We start from the raw sequence: 18,442 nt of genomic DNA, 5'->3' as shown, positions 1-18,442 counted from the left end.
AGGCCTATCTTATTGCTTTCCTGGTAATGTATCATGTACTTAACTGGGCGGACACACTTGGTAAAATAATGGCACAGGAATGAGGAAATGAGGCCAAAAATATATTGATTACTGCAATGAAATAAAAGCTTTTTTTCCCCTTTTTGTGCCGTGGAGAAGTTTTTGGTTGTCGTGAAGCACATGTAAATCCTACGAGATATGAATTTTAATAGTTCCTACGGCAGTGGCAGTCGTGATGGGTACTAAATGATCCACGCTGCCTCAGAGATACGAGTTCATTTATTCTACCCGATATATGTAAAGCACACTGACATTAATATTCACTTAAGTTGATGCCTGGACAGTTTGATTTACAATGCTCGCCAGCATCCAAATTCTTCCAGCGAGATTATTATTGGATGGTTTGGCAGATCTGTATTCTGACATACCCCCATGAATTATACTGCTGGAAGTGACAGATTAATCACCACGTCTTGGTAATACTGGAGACAAACCAAGACAAAGAGGGATAAAAATCCATACTCTTCCATCTTAACTGAATCAGTGAACTTGAGTGGCTTTAACTTGACATGTTTTCTCCCTGAGGCAATCCAAACTTTATGTAGTGCCATCTGGTGGTGGAATTAAGCGCATTGGGACAACTTACGTAAAAAAAAAAAAGACACGGTCAAGGTCTCCCCTGCTCATCCAATCTGTTCTCAGGAACATTTTGTAATGTCATCAGCCAGGGCAACAAGAGAGGAAACTGAATTAGGTCCTATTTATAAGAAGGAGGGGACACACATTGACATTGATGCACAGTGATTTGACTTTGTCACCAGAAGAGAAAAGCAAAGATGACCCAAGAGGGTTTGTATGAGTGTTTCGGTGGAGCAACTGCATTTTATTTTTTTAAGTGCTCACTTGAGGGATGAAGTTTAAAAAGTCAGCAATAAGAAATTTCGATTTCAGCTTTAAACGATGAGCTCGAGTAATTACTGTTATTCGTTCGTGAGCGAAGGGGACCATCAGGGTGGGTCCAGACCGGACATCGTGTTTGCCAACAGTGACTCAGGATCAGTCACTGAATATTTCCAGCACATCCCTCTCCAGTACTTAGCAATGACCTCTGTTCACTCAACTGGCATTTTGAAAAATAACAGACACTCCAACCTTTCAATGGCTGTTTGGTCAAAAGCCCTCCGATTTTAGTGTTCCTGGATCTTTTTTAGACACGGGGCCAATTAGTTCGCCTGGTGTTCACGCACAACCATTAGCAGTGTACAAAAACGTGCTCGTATTTACAAGGACTTGCTCAGTAAGCGTGTATATATGTATTTAAACATACATAATAAAGTATGCAATACACAGGTTTTAATATTTACTGTATACCTGGTAAAATCCTCAGCCATGTTCTTAAGATATTGCATCGTTTACATACAGTTATAGTTTGGGATCCATGTCTTTGTCAGTGCAATCCCTTCTGCACCGTTGTTGCTATCAGATTTGTTTGTAAAGCGTTTCTTTTATTCATCATTATTCAACGTGTGACAACGCTGGGTGCTGCACAAATGGCAAAAAAAACAAAAAACCCAAACGGCACTAATGTACCTATTTTGAAGACAAGTCTATTGTCAGCATCGCTAAAACAGCAGGGGAGGCTTCGCGGGAGTCACACAGCACAACACAAGTAGGACTGGCAGACGTAAGATCGCAAAGCTCAGAGAAGCCCGGAGAATGCCTGTCAGCTCCCTTTTACATGCCGGATGTGCACACAGGGCTGCTCCATTCTTTTTTGAAATGAAGGTGGAAAAAACCCTCGTTTGAAAATGCATGCTTAAGAGTTAAAGCAATGCATTTTGGTGACATAAAATCTGCAATATGCTTAGATAATTGTCATTAAAGGACACACAGTGCATGTGCCCTTCATACTACTGAATATAGTAGCACTAAATGGGCTTATTTTCTCAGGTTTATTGCCATCCACATCATTATAATATACCCACACTCCTTTAGGGTACGATGGCAGCTCCAAGAGCCCCTGCAGCTAAAGAGTGCAAGTGAGGATTATCCAGAGTAGCTCTTTGGCAGGCTGCATCCCATTTTCTTTACATCCTCGTTAATGCACAACACCGATGTGACCGCAGCACTCTGGAAGGTGTTGGCACATTGAAGGATCCTAATATCAGGCCGATCTTTAAAAGAGGCAAACGAGGCGTGTTCTTTGAGTTCTGTATGAAAAGACTCACAACTCCACCAGCATTTCTCAGGTCTGTTTTTTTCTTTTTAATTTTCTGGCATGTTGTCCATCTTTAAAATACACTGAAGATTATTGATATGCAGTTTATCATCTTTTTTTTTTTCACGGTACAGCGAGACCCTGATTCCTGTGTAATGACACTGTTATAGGATAACTCTAAAAACACAAAATAAAAACACATAAGCTGGCATACTATCCTTATGAAATGCATCATAACGACCACTTTGCAACACAAAGCAAGACAATGCCCATACAGTCCTTAAAGATGCAACGAGTCGACGTTAAAACAACCGCTTTAAGGTCAGTTTCTTTAACGATAAAATCACGTTAAATGCTATTACACAGGAATCTGTTAAATATCAAAACAAAAACAAAAAATATTAACAGAAATGCTCTTTTCACAAGTGTAGCAAAAGACTTACAATTTATCATAGATATAATAGTAACAGGTGACGAGGCCTTAAAATAAATGATAATCTCTTGCCATTCTGTCATAAAAACCTGACGAACACATGAAATCTCAAGAGAAAAGAGTGACAAGGACTCACATTTGTTTCCAACAAGACACTGTACAGTTCAGGGTGGAGGTTGGGGCTAAAAATGGTCGACAGCTTTGAAAATTCTGCAGATCAACATGCCCCCTCCTACCATGGAAAGCCAAGGCATTATACAAAAGGTAATGTAACTCCTTTTACTCAAAGATGGGAATAAAGTCGTAGTGTCAGAGGGCTCTTAAAAAAAAAAAACTTACAAAACAAACTGGTAAACAGCCAGAGGAGCATGATGTCCCTGGTCTCTTTTTTTATTAAGCAGACATCTTTCTCCGAAGCGGCGTCTGCCCACACGTCCATCCGAGGGAGAGTTCAAAAAACCGAAATGTCCAAGTTGCACAGCAAAATGACACATTGCAAACTACGGTAGAGAATTAACCAGGACTCCAACGTTTCTCTGCACGACGTAACTTCTTTAATAGCAGGCGCACTGGATGAAAAATGACTTGATTTTATGTAAGAAATGACACTTATGCTAATAAAATGCATCTAAATGTTCTGAAGTTCTCAGGGGGGGGTTGTTTCATGCTTTTGATCGATGAGTTTGTTCGTGGCTCCTCCGGTTTTGCAGTCTTCACCCACATGCCACTGCTCGCCATTGCAGTCAGCATTTGTATACGTATTCCACAGTAAATACAGACTTTAGCTTCAGCTTGGTGGTTGATACATATGTACAGCAAATGCGAAAAACAGATCATTAAACGGTAATTGGCAAAATACTCTAGTTGTCAAAACACTATGTGGTCAGGGGGGTGTTAGAGCGAGTCCTAGCGCATAGCTCCCCCCTCCCCCGCGAAAAGGCAGAATGATTTCAGTCCGTACAGCAAAGGCTTCGCATAAGAACTAAATGCTTTAGCACCATAGAATACCACTTGTTGGCAAGCAAAAAGAAAAACACAAAAACCCAATAGGCAGCGTGTGCTGGATATCGACCAGCCATTTTTTTTTTAACCATCTCTTGCATTTCCAACACAGTGTGAGGGAAATCAGTCAAACTTGGATATCACCTAATTCCCTCATGCTGAGTAAATGGACGATGAGGTCATAAAATAGTCACGATTGAGGGGTCAACAGGTCGCAGATCCTCCTCATCGATCCTGACGTCACCGATCAGGCAGATTCCCTCTCAGCAAAGACAACAAGTTGACTGTCCAAGCCGAAGAGAAGCAATTTGGGCCCAGCGGGTGTAGGAAAGGTTATTCCAGAGATTGAAGAAGGATTCATGAGACCAGAGGTTGATTGAAGCAGATTGGAACAAAGGGTGGGACAGGAAAGGTAAGCAGGGTTGTGCTCTTGTGGACTCGGCAAGTTTCAGTGAAAACTTGAGTGGTAGCAGCCAAATGTAATCTTCTACGTGCGACTGTGTCTTGTCTCTGGAAAGGCCTCCAACTGGGAACAATATGACCTCAGATGGTACAAAAAGGGACCTAAATGGATTGACGGGCTCAGACACAGGTGCCTTGGTGTGCTGGAGGAAGGGCTTTCCGGCTCTTTAAGCCCTGGGACTTGTCCTTAAAATCTGTCGGCTTCTGCTGGGAAATGTCTATCAGCGCGCTGGCAACGATGAGTCCTAAAAAGAGGGAAAGAGCAAGAAAATGTGAGGGTGGTGGAAAAGGCAATTTCCATAAATTACATTGTTCAGTAAAAAAAAAAACTGTTATTATGGCAGGTTGTGATGGTATATTTTTAACAGTGGCCCTGCTTGCTGAGTGCTGTGTGTTTTACCTGACTGTCCTGGTGGAGGTAAGTCCGACAGCCCAGAAGGCAGACGCATGAGGACGGTCAACACGGCGGCTTTCCCTCCCGAACACGGCTCCATGGCAACGGGTTTAGGCGCACCCTGAGAAAAGAGATGCAGCAAAGATGGATTTTACAGTAAAAATCATCTGTATCCTTTATCCTGCATAGACAACACCAATAACCTCTTAACCAACCCAACAGAAACTCACACTTAGAAACTCCCGATAGTTGAGGCCCAGCAGACCAACAGCGGCTGATATTAGCAGCTGGAGTCGCTGCATTTAAGATGTGAGACACTCTCCTCCGGAGACAAATGGTTTGATTGGTCACACAACAACAACCGTGTGTGTGTGTGTGTGTGCCTGTCAGACGGTCCGTGTGTTGCAGCAATGACCTACCCACTCGCTTAATGGCGAAAAACTGCTCGTCTCAAGTGTGAAAAACATGTCACCCTGATAATGAATGTCAGGGGTTTCACAGCATGTTCTGGATGAGGGGATAGAAATTGGGGAATAATGACACGTCTGAATGGAATTTACTTTTCTGTTTGTCTGTCTGGCTGAATTTAAAATGGAGATGAGAGGGAGCCGGCGGAGGCAAAATGGTAGACAAACAGGGATGCACAAGCAGGAAAACGTGCGAGAATCGGGAGTGGGATGCACTCATTTGAACTGACATGATCCACTGGAATCTGTTGTGTATTCACACTGTGCAAACAGCGGCAAAAAAACAAAACATGGAGGCTAATTTGTATATTTTGGATTAGCACCGACTCTAAAAGCTTTGATATGCTTACAGCATGTTTAACATTAATGATACAGTCAAAAGTTACATGCAGATTTGGAGTCCGTGCAAGTGCAATCTTGTTTACGATGAAGCATTCGGTGTAATTCTCTAGGCAAATGCCATAACTCACAATTCTTAGTTACTCGGGGATACTGAATGTGTTAAAAAGGCCTCATAATACAAACAGTATGAATGATCACTTCACAGCACACACAGATGATTACAATAATACCAAATAAATGTCAAACATCTCGAAAACTTCTCAAAAGATCAACCGAGGGAGCCCGCTGAACGTTGATTCTACTGGATTTGTCCTTCATCAGGAGAGAAACCTTTGAATAATTTGCTGAGGTTATGAATGCTGTCAACATTGGCTTGGCTTATTTTCCATTTGCCTGTATTACTAATCAGCCGGAACTAATGCGGAGGGACAGAGAGATGAGGAGAATGGATGGCGGGACAAAGGTGAACCAAAGTACAAAAGGAAAGCGCATTAAATGTGACACGCGGTCGAAGTGTTAATCAGTCGTTAAACGGTTCTAAGAAGGCCCATAGCTACACGGTTCTTACTCAGGACATATAACGCACTGCAAGGCCCGATTTCAAACATCTACCCGTTATCGATGGTTAATTAAAGTGGCAGTCCATAAGATTTGAGATGCGTTGCTTCTAGCGGCCTCTTTGGCGGTAGATGGAACTGCAGGTGAGCCTCTGGGACCTCATCTTCCTCACAGAACAGTGTCACTGTCTCTCATCTGCGTGATGCCTTCAAATGCTCCACACTGAAAGGAGGTCTGTCGTTTTTCCTCCTTCACTTTTCTTCTTGATGACTTTCCTTCTTCACTTCCATTAGTTTTTAATTTCTTTTTCTTGGGACTGGAAGTTGGTCTTCTTTCTCTGGCTGTTGATCCTCCATTGTGAGTCAGCAGTAATGAAATGTACCTGGTACAACACTGTAGACTAGAGGGAGCCTGACTCAGCAGTTGGAAGTTACCGATTTCCGATTACAATGATCCACCTGGGCCGACCAACCGCTGCTGATTGACGGAAAAAGCCTCACTAATTTTGAATTTTGCGTGGGAATGTCGCCACAGACACTGAGATCTTATTTCTGGGCAAAGCAGCAAGTACAAGCACTTCCATTAGTGGGTCACATGATCAATCAGCATTTGATTTACTCACTCTTTGATAGATCGTCACTTAAAAGACAATTAAATGAAAATATTAAGGACTGCCACTTTGAAATATAGTCTGTACTTTGCTTTGAAACTAATTGACATTCAGCTTGAGATGACATTTTCATACAAACATTCATGGTCTCCAGAGGATGAATTACACTCAACTACGTGAGTACCATCGCACCAATTATGTGATTCTTTTTGCCATTAGAGCACAAATAAAACATTTTTATTTGTGTGAAAGGCAGCAATAACGGCACCGCCTGTCTCATTTTCTCCGTAATGATTTTATCATCTAGGATTACAGACATATTCATAAAATGCGGAGGAAACGTAAGACCACTAATAAATAATTTCACTCCATTTCAATCATATGGGTTGCCTTTTTATCAAGTACCATGCATTAATCAAGCTGTATTATGCTCATTCACAATCATCCCAGCACATAAACATGCACACACACAATGTATGTGTCTGCACGTGCTCTCCTCTTCCCTGCTGACAGGTGTCATCCATCATGCTAGCTGTCCGTTAGCGACTCCATATGTCGAAAGCCGGCCGCGGTGAATAGAAACATCTGTGACATCTGTGTGCTTGGACCCCGTTTGGCTGCTGACATCTTGCTTGCTAAAAGCAATGGCCATCTCTAGGGGGTTTAAACCCACCAAAAAAAAAACAGGGCACAGAGGCTGTTGCATTTTTCCTCTCGGACCAGCTGGAGGGTCTCAGCGACAGAGAGCTGGTAATAATTAATGCAGCGAGATCAGCGCTGCCAGCCCAATCAGAGAATAAGGTCGTTCAAACGGGTGCGATGGGTCGTTTTGGTGCTGCAGCTCCTCTGTGTCGCTATTGATATTGATATTCTAAAATCTTTGTCCCTGAAATAGAAACATTCAGGCAAACCTCAGCCGCCCAAATAAGACCGTCGTGTGCCTGTATGGCTGTGAACACTATCTACAGATTGTCTGCACTAAGTCGCTGAACAAGTGTGAGTTTCATGTATAAGCAGAGCTGGTGAAACAAATAGGAGAGCAGTGATACAAGCGTGACATCAGTGTCCTCTCTGACATCAACAATAGCTAAGTGGTGCCAGATGCCGACCAATCAACATTTATAAAAGAGAATTAGGCCCAGTTTTCGTACGGTTCACCTTCAGCGGGAGCCAAGGCATGCCATGGGAGTCGCATGCGGTCCAACACATGCATTCCCACATATGAATAACATTTTTCTTGCTGGAGGAGTGCAAAACACTTGCACATATTTGCTACGGCCGAATGTGACAATAATATATTATAGCAAGCAAACTACCGCTATTTCTGCAGCCACTGCATGACCTCTGAAAAACGCACGTTGTCCACAGATAAATGAAAGTTTTTGTTTTTTCGCTTGGCTGCAAAGTTATGCTTTATGACCTTTCAGAAAGCACACAGATATGCATGTTCTATGTGGCTACTGCACGTCCAGAATTAGCACCTTGCCTACAGTAATGCTGGCGTCACGCGTCGTTTAATGTCATCGGAGACCATTTCAGCCACTGGAAAATTTGGCGTGTAAATGACTAACCGAGCAACACTTAATTAAGAGCTGCTTGGTGATTTAGATGTATGCTGGATTTACCATTAAGGCTGTCCATGAGATGCGTAAAAGACATTTAGGCAATGACTGAAAAGCACTCAGCATGTTAAATGTAGGACACCGGCATGTAAATCAGGTTTCTCTGTGCGTTTTCCGGAGCCAAACTTTTAGAGGAACTTCCTGAAAAGCTGCGGGGACATCTCACTGAGATGGAAAGTCGAGCGTTTGAGGGTTCATTCTGCATCTTGAAAGGGTCAGGAAACAGAAGACGGGAGGTCGTTTTATCCAGTTATCATTTCCAAAACAGCTTGGGATATTGTTTACAGCTAAATATTCTCCAGTGGATCCAAAGTCTCAGCCTTAATGTGCTCTATAGCAACACTGTATTTGTTTTTTGTGCAGAAATGGGAGGAGCACTAAAGGAATAAATGATTAAATAACACGTTGACACACATGTCCTGCTGAAAAGTATGAAATTAACATTCCACTTATGTCGAGGCAAAAGCAGCGGTCTCTGAAACCACTTTGATTCAGACTGTACCTCGCTGCTTGAGAAGCACGAATCAAACGGTGCACCCAGAGAGCTAAGAAGCATTGTTTTTCTCCTCTTTTGCTCTTTACATTGCCCTTCACAACGCAATAATGCACTGTGAGTACCACTCAGCATCATACATTAACAGCTGATGTAGTGCCTCTTTCCTGGTTGCCACAGTGATTCTACTTCTCTCAGAGGCAGGTGACACAGAGGTGGCTCCGGCTGAGGAAACACTGTTGGTCCTTCGATGTCAATTTGAGGATGTAGGGCCCCTGTATTGCTCTAAGCTATGCTTTAATCCCATGTGTCACACAGCCCTAGACTGTGTGCTTAGCGCCAGACGTGCTATTCAGAGGCTGACAGAACATTTTGGATTCACAAAGAGCATGTGGGACTGCAGGGTGTAATGACAAATCCATAAATATTTGGGTGCAAAACCACCGCGCATCATGTTCCCAGAAAAACCACCAAGGAGGACAAACGGACAAAGGAAAGCAGCACCAGACAAACGAGCGAGATTAAAAGTTCCACAAGTCACCCAGACGTCACCGTTTTAATATCAGAGCGATCCCTTTCCAATTCACTGATGCTTTTCAAAAGTGATGACCACCTTTTCGTTGCAAGAGGATAAAAACAACCATGAAATTATTTTTCCCTTTTTGGGCTCGGGAAAAATCCATATAAATCTTTTTAAAAAATTGGCATCGTGACATCACTTCGCATTAAAGATTTATATTATCGATTGGAAAATGTCAGCAAGTCTGCAGCCCTGATTGCAGAACGCAATTCAGAAAGAAATAAAGGAGGGGAGAAAGGGCCATCACAGATTTCTTATCGATGTGGGGAAGTGGATAAAAGGCCCCGACACGCTGCGAGCGGAGGGTATGAGTCGGTCGAGTACATCGCAATAACGTCCAATTATGTGGCACTACAAAACTATTGTATGTGTGTCGGGAGGAGCACTTACAAATCTAAGTTGATTGTAGTCGAGGGACAGATGACAAGATGGGATTACACGGGCAAACTTTTTGGTGTTTGTCAGGACTTCAGTTCGTTTTAGGGGAAAACACGTTATGGTGGAATTTGGGATGAGGAATAATCAATAATCACCTTTTATTGCATATATTGTATCGGCATATGTGGTAATAATGTGTGTGTGTGTGTGTGTGTGTGTGTGTGTGTGTGTGTGTGTGTGTGTGTGTGGAAGTAAATCAACTGGACTCACGTCAACCACGGGCTGCAACAGTTCTGTTTCTTCTCCTCTGGTATCCATTGCAAGCGCAACGGAGGCAAACGGACGACTGGCCATCTGCTGACGCTCTCTCATCAGTTGCTGTAAAATCAAACACAAAAAAACAGATGAGCTAAACATAGAACATACAGTAGTCTGATCCAACAACAGGTCGATGTGAAAGGAGTGAGAGAAGAGGGTTACTGGCTTAACTTCCTAAGACCTCTTTGTTGGTATGCATTTTTAATTTCTCTTTGCAATTTGTGCTCATTGGGACCTGATATGTAAGTGATAAGTGATATGATAAGTATAAAAACTAAGCATCATCTTTTGACATGTAGTTTTTGTAAGTGTCCACGAATGTGGACATCAGGCCCCCGTTAAGCAGAATTAAGTATTTGATGAACAAAATCTAAAACCCCCTCAAACATATTGCATTTCTAATGAAGTGTCGAAGACAATTTAATTTAACTTCATTCAATAATAATGAAGAATTTACAGGAAGTTGAGGACAGTTTAACTTTCGGTTTGAAATTGCAACCAGAGAGTAAAAGTTAAACTATCCCCAACTTTCAGGTGTCTGATCTTTCATATTGTGTAATACTGTCATTAAATACAAAAATAATTTTAATTTGAACTACATCGTCCAGTCCATTGACAAACAAAAGGTAAATGCTGTAAACTACAATAATACAACAGCACTATAAACCATCCTAACTTCACATACTAAGAATAAAAAAACATTAATATGAAACTCTCAAATTATCTATCTGCATTGATGTGATCAAGTAACCTGCAATATCATTTTAATTTTAGTTTCTTATCCATATAGTCTGCCACGTAAAGGTTGCAGCCTAAGAAACACAATATTTCTGTTGCGTAGACCGAACAGAAAATAGCCTCTTTTCTTCCCCACTAATCAATATTGTAGAACAACTAACGCCATACTTTCATCAGCAACGCAGTGTCTGATCAATATCTAAACAGGCTACCATTTTAGCACCAAGGACATCACTGATTGATATTGGATTTGTGATGAGCTTAAGTGTGCTGCATTAGGATCTAATTGTACTTCAGATTACGAAGCACATTAAGCGGTGGTGGTGATCGGCCCCGTGACCTGCCCTTCCTTTGCACCTTCCTGAACTTCACTAAATAAACTCCTCATGTGGCCAAACATGCAAACAACTTTGTTAAAAAAAAGTATTAATAATATAAAGTACAATAATAGAAAGTAAAGAAATGAGAAGTAACTCTTCAAAAGAAGAACATAATTGTTCAAGTACACTAGACACTTTAAGCACTTTCCAATTATCGCACATTATCCTTCAAATACAATCATATGCCTGTTTGGGTCAACCAGATGAGACGGTGGAGTTTTCTGGTGGTCTCCATCCTGAATGGGATTTTGTCCTTGGTGCAGTAATGAACCCTGATATTCTTGTGTCTAGACCCCACACCCTCACTCGGTCTGAATTTAATTAAGTATCCATTAGTCTGCCTATTAATTGCCAAAATTCAGATGAGGTCTGGAGAGGTTGATAGCATTGTACAAGCGAACAAGTGGAAAAAAATATTCTGACGCTTTGAATTAGGTTGAGGAAAAGAGTATGTCTGCACTGTTTTCATTCTTTCAAATTGTTATAAGTCTGTTGAGGGTGTACACAGGAAAACATTTAAATTGATGATAAAGGTGGTAGTGAATTAAAAAACCTTTATAACATATCCGAGAACAAACAGTGAGTCATTACTCGTTCTTGCACAGGCAGTTCAAAACAGCATGTTCTCGAATAAAGCTGAGATTTAATAAACCTTTTAAATAAAACACACCCTGGCCTGTCTGGCACACGTGAAATGGCAACAATGTAACGCATTTAATTCTCTTTTTTTCCTGAATATTCAAGCGTGATAATTAATATTTTGACAGTGTTATAGCTGCGGTCTATTGACTTTTTTATGTATTAAAAAAACATTAAAAAATGTTGATTGGAGGTTAAACGTAGATGCAAAATGGAAACGCATATTAGATGACCATTTCTTTACAGAGTTCTTGTACAAACTCACTGATGGGGAGTGAAGAGTGAGAGCAAAGTTGAGCTCATTTCTATGTAAGAACCGTTTTGTTGAATCGCTCCCAAAACATTCCCTAAGGGAGGTAAGGCTGAGAAGAAGAAGAAAAAACAAAACAACAACAGCCATATGAAATTGAGATTGATCACCTGATTGATTTTTCGTTTTTTGTAGCTCAGATTTTTAAACTTTAAAGATGAGGGCCTGTTTTAGATTGCTGTACATCTCTACTATTAAACATCAAAAAGCGATAGATTTGAGCTGCTGGACCGCTGCAGGGCAAAATGAGAAATTTTGCCCTTTTCGAAAAAGATAAAAACCAGGATGGAGGGCCTGGCGGGGTTGTTGCAAAACAAGAAAACAGCTCACAGCTTATTATGGTCTCCAACACAAGTGCTTCAAATCCAACAACATTCATCCTAAATGTCAGATAGCAGTAATGTTATTTATCATGTCGGAGAATTCATTTAAAGCAACAGAGCATAAGGGGAGAGCGGAGGCATGGTCGGGCGTAGGCATCCAAACATGTGCTGGGTGGGAATTGTATTCCCAGTCGTCAAAACTAGAGATTCTAGAAATGAATGCTAAATTAATGACAAAAGAATGCATGAATTATCTGCACTTCGTTCCCTCCGTAGGATTCTATAAACGTGGCGGTGTCATCCCACCTCTGAAGCGTATTCCTGCCTAAGCAGGTGGTTTTGTCCTTTTTAAAGATCAAATAATATAAAAACACAATAAAATGTAAAATAATGTTAAACAAATGCTTTCACAATCCACACGCTCACACACTCTGGGATTAATGGACTTCACTAAATGAAGATTTCCCTGCCACTGCATACCACGGTGATACAATACTGGTGTGGTTGAGTGGTTTTGTGTAGGCTGGAGGACCAAGAACTCATTAGAAAAATATGAATAATATGTATTATTGCGGGAATAAGATAAGTAATAAGGTTTCGTTTGAATATAAAATATTCATTAGATGTTACCTTGCCTTTTTTTTTTTTATAATTCTGTAACTGAGCTTCCACGGGTAAGATAGATCCCTAATTGAACTCCTAATCACAGATACGCTCAATCATCTGTAACTTTAGAGGAAACTATTAGAGTGTAAACTTTAAACTGAACAAGGGACAATCAAGGTGACCTGGGGCTTAAGAAAGGGATGATCTTATTACAGCAATCGATTATGCTGATTGAGCTCTTCAAGGGACGAGCAAAAACGCAAGACCACACCAGAGGGACACGGGAGGCCCATAATGCATTGCTTTCACTTTTATAAATGCGACCATATAGCAAACTTAGTCGTCAAAATGGGTTGTTGACTGCAGTGATTTTGAAAAGAATGTGGTTTGTAAACACAACATTCACATATTGTGGAATTTGCCAAAATGTGGATGCAATTTATGAACATTTATGAGTTTTCCCTACTATGCCAACTATGCTGCGTTTTGGTTTACAGGCTGTTTCAGCTCCTCGACACACAATGATGTTGAGGACTCCCTCTGAGCTGGAGAGTGTAGTTTTCATGCATTGATGAAAACTACAAATTCTGAAATATTACATAATATAATAGAAAACATGGAATTTTTGGGGGGAAAATGTAAAAACGTAATGAAAAAACAATAAGAGGGATTTCATAGGGTCATATGTGCCATTTTTGTAGTTTCCTCTTTGATGAGTGCTTACATTCTGGCACCTGGTCATTATATACCAACCTTTTATCGAGAAAATGAAAAGAAAAGGGAAAACACAGACACTGCCACCCTTCCAGCGGGTCATTAGTGATCATTTAGAGGGATTATTTTTTGCATGAGTCCACACATTGTGTTTTAGGGAAAATCCAACTCAATTCTGCCTTTAAGTAAAGGCTCACACTGCTAAAATGTGTCTTTTACAGAAAACAAGACTAAGGCTGCATTCAGAGCGACTTAAGCTCTGCGTGAAAGAGAAAAAGCAGCCCTTTCATTCTTCTGAATGAGGCCAGCGGGGGTGCCAAGGCAGATGGCAAAGTAGAAGAAGAAGAAAAGACAAAAAAAAAAGAAGAAAAAACACTACATTAACAATTTTCTACAACATTAAAGCTTTTCTGCATTCTGAATGCAACAAAAGATAAAATGTTTGTCTCTGGAATCCATAAGTTTCTTGGCAATCACTCGGGTAGATGGAGGAACAGTCAGCGGATCACCAAAGTCAGTAACAGCCATCTTCTGGGACCACAAAGGTCTGGACATCTCATTTAAAATCCATTTAATTGTTGATATTTCAGTCTGGATCAAAAGTGTGACCAGCCGTGCTGCTAACATCGCTAAATCAATTACAGAAAAAAAAAAGAGGAAGTGAACTATGAGCGATACAACATTATAGACGACTCTTTACCTCCACGTCCATCACTATCTTGACCTCAGCTGAGACACAGGTCAAGGCAGGTTAAGCCATCATTTACAAACTGGTCAGAGAAACTATCAATGTCAATGCCAGGCAACGTGTCCAGGCCGGCGTTAGCATTGAATAAACAGATGATAATTGCTTCTTGGTGGATTTAGCAAATTGAATGTTTAATCATGCTTTTTGTTTTAATGGTAACCGCTGCTCAATAATAGTTCCGACTTCTTTGAGAGTGCCGGTACAACGCCGCCGTCCTGCATGACGGTCAGTACGTACGAGCGTGTGCGAGATAAACAGAGATGAGCCGCATTAGATACATCCGCACGGTTTGTGTGTAAAACATCTTCTGCGTCGCAGTCTTGTGAAATGTCATGCCCCCCTCCCTCCCGTTCCCCCCACAGGTAGCTTCAAAAGAGGTCAGCGCTCGTCCTCCTCCGTGGCATTTACAGCCTGTTGTCATCTCAACCTTTGTTCTCCCACTCAGGGTCCAAGTCTCATCACCTCTCCTCGGCTCAAATTATTCAGATACAAACAGCTCCTTGGGAACATGCTCCTTTAAACTCCTGGCGACAAAAAGAACCCCCTTACGCTATCAGTGCATTAGTGTGGTGAAAGACCAGCTTTACCACCTAAATTTCAGGGAGGCTGTTATTATTCTGACTTCCATCCACAGCTCATTTTCCTAATTACAGACCATGGCAGGCTGGTTCTGCACAAATAAGTCAAAATCTGTTTCTGGTAAACAAAACAAAAAAATAAACACAAATGACACATCAAACCCAGGGAGCACTAACACCGATTTCATACCAGGAATTTCAACGTTCAGTCGGTATCAGACATCCATATGTCACTTGGCTGTGTCAGTGACTCATCACTGTCTCTGCTAATATCTCTAGAGGCCTCATTAGGGCTCGTTTATTCAACGCCCTTGTGTTAAATGGGTGCTTGCGAGCATTCGATGGCGTCCAGCTCGTACTTGGACACGCCTCGTACGTTCACGGGCTGCTCAAAAGCCCTTTCAAATTAACTGGACACACTGAAAAGCCAATCAGTCCATCAACCGGATCAGTTTATCATACATCATAATACCACATGAAGACCGTCTCAACACAAGTGAGTCATCACAAATTCCACTGGAACTCTTGTGATTCCGATGCGACAGAAAGCTGTGTGCGACCTTAAATACCCACTATTACAAGCAGTGTGGTAAATTATTCATTATGACCGCCACAAGTTGGCCCCTAAATGATTTGTATAATAGTTTGTGGATGCCGGGTAATTTGAGGCAGTTAAGCTGCTTGTGCTGCTTTGAAAACACTCCATAAACTTATAAGAGCACTCCATCGATTTAGCCTCCCACTCTTAGAGAGAAATCGACGCAGCAGGACCACAGATACCGTCTTTTATGTTCCACGCATTCTTCTTCCTTCTCAAAACTTGAACCCAAAGCAATTGACGGCGATAGAGAGTTTGTAAAAACCTGACTAGATAGGTGATCAATATCTCATAAACTGCAATGATGGGCCATATGAGGGAAAAAGTAGAAAAGATAAATACTGAAGTGCAATATTATTTAGTCTTAATGGGCCAAAATATAAAATTACACATAAAAATTTTACATTTCACACGCATTCGATTTTTTAAATATTTGTTAATGACCAGACTTTCTTCAGGAAAAACTAGAGGCACCAAAGCAGAACGAGTCCTTTCGAGGACACACAAATGGATTAAGTAGAACTGTCCTTTGAGAAGCCGACGCTGCAGACAGAAGAAGTCGTTTTCTGGCGAGTTTTTTGAAAGACGGATTGATTGTGTCTGCACCTGTCAGACGCCGATAATCAAGTTGATCAAACAAAAGTGAGAAAAGGGATCCAATTTGGGGGTTTGTTTGCAGGAATGTTTCACCAGCTGGACCATTTGTATTTTAGATGTGGTTATTAAAAAAAAAAAATTAAGTTCTATGCTAAATTGCTTATTTTTGGTGATGGGTGATTTAAGTATAATTGATGGTTAAAAGGAGGCTGGGTAGATGAAAAGCTCACATTGATTGTAGTATAACGTGTGCAGACTTAAAAGCAGTTCTTGGTCCTCGACCCTATCGCTACATTCACGTATTTACATAAGTTTTAATTTACATAATTTCCTCCTTAAATCCATTTACTCTGCATTTAAAACAGACTTTGTAAAAAGGCAGTAATCCCTAAAAATGACTACTGATTTGGCCGGATATAGAAGTGCGGATGAGAGAAATGAAACACGAGAAGCAATTAATGACTACGTGCAACGCTGAAGCACCCATAACAGCAGTGAAGAGCACCCTCGAGGCCGTTGGAGCTCTCAGGGAAAGGTGACCAACACGCAGCTTCTCTTTGCAACTTCAAAAGTAGGGCAGCTGAAAATGGAAACCTTAAGGTGTTTTTTCTCTCTCTCAGGTTCATAAAGCAATGTAGTCGTAACCTTTCGTGTCAACCGGGGTTGAACCACATAAGCGATCCCAATTTCTTATCTCAGGCTGGTCAGAGATTCAGGTTCACTCCCATCGGACCTGGAATACGTTCAGCGTTGTAGCCAACTAAAGCCGGTAACAAATCCCAACAGAACCTTTGGTATTTTAGCTTGTAGGATGGATTCAAAGTCAGAAATATGAGCACAGTGAGGAATGTAAGTGTTTCAACGTGAGGTACAATTTTTTTTTAAATAATAGTTAATTAATCCTTAGATAAAAAATGGTGCATCGTCTGCAAAAAAACGTCCTTCTCACAGACTTTTTTCCTCCAATGGCAAAACTTTTCAATCACCTGAAATTAAGAGATGACATTTTATTTAACTATTTATCTATTTTCATGTGGTAGCTGAAGGGCAGCGCCAAAACGGATGACGGGAATGCCAAGAGCAGGAGGGAACAGTGAGCAGAATTTTTAATGACCCGTGCCCATCTGTCTGCATTAATTTTTATTGACTTTAATTCTTTGGATAGGCATGAATCGGGAGTCACGGCAGCTATCATTCTTGTTTATTTTCATATATCAATTAGAGGATATAAAATTGGGATCTTATGATTATCAATGTCATCCCCCAGAGGGGAAATAAATTGCGGGGAGCTTTATTAGTAGACTGCAGGTCATGAGGGCTGGATGGGCACCAAATTAAACGACCTGCTATTTAATATCAGCCAACATCTCGGAGAATATAGGATTCCGTCTGGAGAGATGGAAATGATGGTCGCCCTCACAGAAACCAGGAACCACCCCGTGCAGTTCAGGGCAGTGAGGTGAATTTACATACATTTGCTCTCTCCAACGTTTTTCCTGCGCCACATTTTTCTTACCCCCTCTCTCTCTCTTTTTTTCCATCTATCCCACCTTTTCATGCCCATCGCTGCTCAATTTCATCTTTCATACCAATACTGAATATTAATGTTTCACTCCCCTCTTACATTTTCCACTCAGTTTACTTTAAATACACAATTTATCTGAATTATCATTTTAACCATGTAGATTTCTGCCATTAGCAATTACTGAACCTCTCTGAACGATTTGTATAGATGCATAGCTTTTAGGATAACGCTGCCTTTAGCTAGCATACTGAGAACTAACTATTCTCAGAGTGAATTGGAGGTTATTTAAATAAATCCACGGCCACATGGATGTAGATTCAGCAGATTGTGGTTTATGGACTTACTTCTCTCCGTCGTGAAGCCCAGCATGTCTGTTTGATCTTCCACACCACCGCAGCCACCAGGAGTAGGGATAGAAAACAACTGGAATGAAAAAATATCAAGCAAGATGAGAAAGTGCACACATATTCTTTACATACATGGAGCGGTCGACCCACTGGTATTTACAGTAGATACTTAATATGAACATGCAGCTTTACCCAGAGAGAGTTTCATGTTACCATATTTGCAAGAATCCCATCTTGACATTATATCAGCTGCAAATCAATAGTTCTTTGTTTGACGTGTTATAAAATACCCTACACTATTTCCTTGGTATATTAAAATAACTACAATATTCCGGTCTATAACAAAGTACACTGAAAACACAAAGTTTCATTCTCACTTAAAAAAAAAGAAGAAGGACAAAACAGGGGAGATGACACGAAGAAGTATCAAATTTGTGAATACGTTGGCTGATTACCTCGATT

General features: G+C 41.0%; 1 protein-coding gene across 1 annotated transcript in view; it reads right to left on the bottom strand.

Moving 5' to 3' along the window:
- Positions 1–2,241: 2,241 nt before the first annotated feature.
- The window catches only part of atrnl1b (attractin-like 1b), a 52,030-nt gene continuing 35,829 nt past the window's right edge, over positions 2,242–18,442 (bottom strand). The window contains exons 26-29 of the mRNA XM_084002047.1: positions 17,978–18,056; positions 9,830–9,937; positions 4,516–4,630; positions 2,242–4,360 (exon numbers count right to left, since the gene is read on the bottom strand). Coding sequence (XP_083858173.1) covers positions 4,236–4,360; positions 4,516–4,630; positions 9,830–9,937; positions 17,978–18,056 — 427 coding nt within the window. The 3' untranslated portion in view covers positions 2,242–4,235. The remainder of the gene's footprint in view (positions 4,361–4,515; positions 4,631–9,829; positions 9,938–17,977; positions 18,057–18,442) is intronic.

This window comes from Eutrigla gurnardus, assembly GCF_963514095.1.
Source record: "Eutrigla gurnardus genome assembly, chromosome: 22".
In the NCBI taxonomy this organism is placed as follows: domain Eukaryota; kingdom Metazoa; phylum Chordata; class Actinopteri; order Perciformes; family Triglidae; genus Eutrigla; species Eutrigla gurnardus.
The sequence above is the reverse complement of the archived record's forward strand: the minus strand, read 5'-3'. Positions and strand labels throughout refer to the sequence as shown.